We start from the raw sequence: 4,944 nt of genomic DNA, 5'->3' as shown, positions 1-4,944 counted from the left end.
CTTGGGACAATCTGATTCTATTCTTTAGCTTAATTTAAAAGCAGGCTATGCTGCTACATCAAAAATGCAGCAACACATTCAAATAAACGCTTCAAAAGACTAAAAAAGCAACACAAAACGTTTAGTGCCTGAAAGGTAGAACCTTGAACTTAACTCTCTTTTCCTGAATATCTTCAGAAATAAAATTTCTCCAGAAGCTCTCCACTTTGCAAAATATTTTAATACTGATGAAATCCACAGTCTAGTGGAATCCACTTTCAGATTTCTCCCCTGGACTCCAGAAGGAACACTTGCCCACAGCAGTCTCTGCAATACCTGTTGTTCATTCCCTGAGCTTCTCTGGTCACCCACATGAAGAGCAATGCCAAGGAGGGTGCATTGCATTGGCAAGAATGAGAGAGATTCAGCATCTGGCTTCATCTGGATTACAACGGAGTTACACAGCTGCTTATGTGAGAAAATGCTTCTAATTACATGAAACATTTCCTTGCCTCCAGCTCTGCAATTTAAGGTCCATAATTCTTTGTTCACTAAAGTAAAAAAGGCTACCGTCTCCTCGTAGATTTGTTTTCCTAAAAAGACAAAAACGTGAGGACATCTTCACATCTGGATCAAAGGAAAATCTGATGCCTTGAATTCTTAGACCAGCTGTGTACCACTTTGCACCTTGCACAGAGTTGCAGGTACATGCTCTGTCTCCTTAGAAGAGCAGTCTACACATCCTCGATTGCATATATGAAGCAATGAAAGATTAACATACTACAGCCATTATTTCCATTGAAATAAACATCAGTGGGTTAAACTGAGAGGTCTGGAGAAAGAATAAACTACTTTCAGCCTGAGAGTAGTTTATATCCTAACTGCAGTTGCAGCCTGGTTACATAACAGCAAGCCCCATCAGAAGATCCAAAATTAAACTCTACGGTGGCTTAAGATGATAATTTTTTCATGACTGCAGTGTGCTTGAAAGAAGCATGGCCTGTTTTTCTCTTCATAGAGATAGTGTGATAGTGTGATAGAGCACTACACTAGTCAGGGGCCAACCAGATCAAGGCCACTTTTTGCTAAGTCCCAAGAGAAGCTCCCATTTGCTCCAGGGAGAGCAGGTTCAGGCCAAGAAAGGGCACAGATGCCCATTCTCTGTCCTCCCCCAGCTTCACAACCCCCCCCCCTCCCCCCCCCCAGCACATCTCTTGATCTCATTGATTTATTCCAGTATGAATATGCTCCAGAATATGAAGGCACACACTATTAAACCTTTCAGGTCTCACGTTCTGTGCCTTAGCAACACCTTGTCAATGGGTTTAAGACAAACTTAATTTGAACAATCACCTATTAGCTTTTACTGTACCACTTCACCAAAATAATTAAGAAAACAATAGGCAGATCATTTGTGTATTGTTCAGTCTTGTAACTGTATCTTAAAATCAGACATAAGAAAAGATCCCTGCTAAAGAGAAATGAGGGCAAGCTATTATAAACACTTCTCTATCATAATTTATGTCTTTAACATCCATTGATTTCCCAGCCTCAAAACTAAATCTGAATTACATCACCCTAAATAAGTAAAGGTTTCAGCCTTCATGTCAAACCAGCACCTGAAAATTAAACCTGCATCTACTCAGTGGGCAAAAGTAAAAACATTGCATTTGCAGAATCACCAGAATAAAATTACCTCCCTTCTTCCTTTATTTTTTCTTTCAATTCTTTTAGTATTTACACACCAGAAGAGCTTAAATCAATTCACAAATGTAGTTTCTACATTAAATACCGTCCTTCCAGTCTCTTGCACGCAAAAGGAAGTGACCTGAATATCTTGACTTCTCCGGAATTACTTAAAAGTACAAAAAACAGTTTCAGTGAGTTTAATTCATTTCATTTCAGTGCTGTGCCTGCAGGGCAACCCAGGAAGATGCTCCCACATGGACGAGGTCTCCGAGGTGTTACAATTGTGCCTGTAAATTGCCCAGAGACCTGCTTGCCATAGCTCCAACAATGTGCTTCCATAAAAGAGGTCTAATTTGCCCCACATGCCATGCCACCAGCTCCACAGGGCTTATTCCTGATTTTTACCTGCATAGGAAAAGAAGAATGGAGACTGTACAGTTACTAATTCACTCCAGCCTGTGCAGGGGACAGTGGTGTGGCCAACACCACCTCTTCCGCACACAACCTGCCCCTTGTGCCCATTGCCCAACCTGATGCTTCAACTCCCTTTAAGAGGTTATTTTGTCCAATGTCACACACTCTTTCCCTTTCCTCTGGCTAAAGGTAGCCAAAAACATTGAAAATCGGTGAGGGAATGGTGGGCTTGGTAGGGATGGGTTTCAAAACCACAGGTCTGTAGAGTTTCTGCCCTGTGCCCTCTGCCTCCTTACAGAAGGGCTGTGCCTCAGCTGGCAGCGTGGCAGTGCCCTTCCTCCACAGCCCCAGCCCTGGGAAAGGTGATGGAGGCAGCGTTCCTGGGGGCTGGTAGACAGCTGGTCCAGGGCAGGGGAAGGGGCAGCAGGTCCAGGCACCCACCCGGCCTGAGAGAACACCAGTGGGGTCTTTCTCCCCTGCATTAAGGGCAGGCTCATGGCTCTCAGGTCCAGTGGTGTCTTCACTCCTTTTGCTTTTCTTCCCCTCAAAGGGAGGAGGAGGTTCCCTGGGGACTGGTAGCCCTTCAGGGGCCGCGGGGAAGCCCCTGACTGGGAGGCTCTGTGGCGGCCGTGGCTCTTCCCAGAAGGATGCAGGAAGCTGTCGTTTTCTCATGGGCACCTGATCTGGCCTGTTGGCCTCAGGGTTTTGCTCTGGCACAGCTTGCTCCCCAGCCAGGCTCTCCTCCACCTCTGCTGCCTGCAGTACCTTCTCTGCAGCAGCCCCATTGTGGGGGCCAGGGTCAGGCACTTCAGGCTGGCAGCTGCGGGTCCTGTCCTCTGCTCCACGACGTGGGCCACATTCCGAAGGCTTGGTAGAGTGGCACCGTGGCACCCGCGAGTACTTCTGAGAAAAACGCTTCAGCTGCTTCTGCAAATATTTCCTGTGGTCCACCGACCGGCGGCAGGGAGCTGATTTATCCAGGGCTGCCTTGATGTCACTGGAGGCCAGGTTGACAAAGTTCAGCAGGGTTTTTACCTCGCTGTCCGATGCCATTTCACTGGACGTGCTGTGCAGAGTTTCCCATTAAATGTTTATAATCCGTTTCAGGCAAGCCTTGGCCAACCTGCAAGACACGGCAGGCAGACTCAGAGTGCGAAGCCTGCGTTCAAAAAGCATCAAGAACACTGCAGGAGGTGGAGAGAAGACATCAAACTTCTCAGCTAAGCACACAGGTTGTCTGTCAGCTCACCTCTGTGCAGGCAGGATGCCATGCACCTGCAGCCCCTCAGCACTGACCCGGAACAGGGATGCTCACTTAATCTCATTAGGTGAGGCATAGGTGGGGAGAAGGAGCCAAGACAGCTGCTCTCACGTCCCTGCAAGCAAGCGCGGACACTCACCCGGCGTGCTGGGGCTTTCCTGCTGGTGCTGGTAGAGAAGAGCCCCTTCGTGCTAATCTTGTTAGGCAGGTTACACACTGCCAGGCCCGACGGAGGCAGCCGGTGTGTGTGGAGGCAGTTGAGCGAGCACTTGAGCAAGCTGAATGAATATCGACTCTGCCGAGTTCGGGGCTCTCTCAGACCAATCAGGAGCCACTTTGCCAAATACAAAGCATCCCAATCAGGCATCAGCCTCCCCTTCTCACATTCTTTGCCATCACAAATTGTCACCATGGGGACAGCCACAGAAAGACAGCTAATAAATACAATCATTTCCCCGCGATTTCTACCATTCTCCCCTATCCTCTTCACCCCTACCAAGGCCTTTCTTTTTTAAAAGCACAGTCCAAAGGAAAAGCGCCGACGATGAGTTTGGAAAGTTTAGGCACCCTTTTCTCTGCGCTCCCCAAAGCTGTCTGGGGGCTGATACTGACCATGCTTCATTGGCACAGGACAATGTAATACGGGGGACCAGGCTAGCCTACTTTTAACCATTCTCCATCAGAGACTTTTTTTTTTTTAAGGGGAGGATGATGTCAGAAAAAGGTAGGAAAGGAACAAATCTCTAAAGAGATGTGCAGATATCCATGGAAAGGGAGCTTGAGCGCTCAAGAATCTTGTCTTTATGTTTGCCCCCTCAATTGAGTTACACAAAAGCTGAATTACCCATTCAAACTACCCGGACAAAAGGATGGAGTTGGATAGTACTCTTGCATCTGTAGTCAAACAGTTAGAGACTTAAATCGAGTCGTCATGATGGAGAAAGAGTTAGACAAAGCCCATAGAATTGCCATCAGCAAACATTTTCCTGTGTCATATTAGTGGGTCTCCATGACTCCCCCTGGCCTGGGGACAATAGCACAAGTTTGCACACTCGACTACTGTCACCCTGCCAACGCTGGCAAGGAGCAGAAACAGGACAATCCTTTAAGGGGAAAGCATGCCCGCTGCAGGGAAGGTAAGAAGAGAGGGAAGAAAAGGCGTGTGAAATGCTAATTGAGCTGCTTCCTTTACTGATCCACAGCTATGTGAGCCCTCCGCCTTCGTGCTGGCTTGTCCCTGAGGGGTGGCAATAACTTAATAGCACAGCAAAACTGGGAGCTGGGGGAATAGGAGAGCAGGAGGGCTGCCCTTGGTATACATGGGTGATGTGGATCTGGCTGCAGCCTGGGATCCACTGCCTCCCACAGGCAGCTCCTGCTTCCCTGCCTGCAGCACCCTGGGAACAGGAGGAGAGGGACAGTGGCAGGCTAAGCATGCCCACAGACAGGGAGAGGCTTCCAGCCCTGGAAAAGCAATCCCAGCTACCCCTCATTTTGCAAGCAAGATCTTCTTTGCTAACATAAGGCACCAAAGGTGTGAGTGCCAAGAGCTGAAAAATGCAACATTTTGCATTTTTAATCCAATTTTCTTTAGAGAAGGG

General features: G+C 47.8%; 1 protein-coding gene across 2 annotated transcripts; it reads right to left on the bottom strand.

Moving 5' to 3' along the window:
* Positions 1-1,666: 1,666 nt before the first annotated feature.
* FAM181A (family with sequence similarity 181 member A) lies at positions 1,667-3,640 on the bottom strand. 2 transcript variants are annotated; one of them, XM_032445011.2, is made up of 2 exons: positions 3,332-3,640; positions 1,667-3,205 (listed from the first exon to the last, which is right to left on the bottom strand). In XM_032445011.2, the coding sequence occupies exon 2, from the start codon at positions 3,133-3,135 to the stop codon at positions 2,266-2,268; it is 870 nt and encodes a 289-aa protein (XP_032300902.1). In that variant the 5' UTR covers positions 3,136-3,205; positions 3,332-3,640; the 3' UTR covers positions 1,667-2,265. The 2 variants fall into 2 exon arrangements, with proteins under 2 accessions (XP_032300902.1, XP_015720879.1); XM_015865393.3 differs by having other exon boundaries at positions 3,483-3,640.
* Between the last annotated feature and the right edge of the window lie 1,304 nt (positions 3,641-4,944).

The sequence above is a fragment of the Coturnix japonica genome, chromosome 5 (assembly GCF_054131305.1).
Source record: "Coturnix japonica strain WE chromosome 5, WE-NBRP24, whole genome shotgun sequence".
NCBI lineage: Eukaryota > Metazoa > Chordata > Aves > Galliformes > Phasianidae > Coturnix > Coturnix japonica.
The sequence above is the reverse complement of the archived record's forward strand: the minus strand, read 5'-3'. Positions and strand labels throughout refer to the sequence as shown.

Coding starts and splice junctions, on each gene's coding strand:
- FAM181A (XM_032445011.2), bottom strand. CDS start 3,135: ATGGCATCGGACAGCGAGGTAAAAACCCTGCTGAACTTTGTCAACCTG.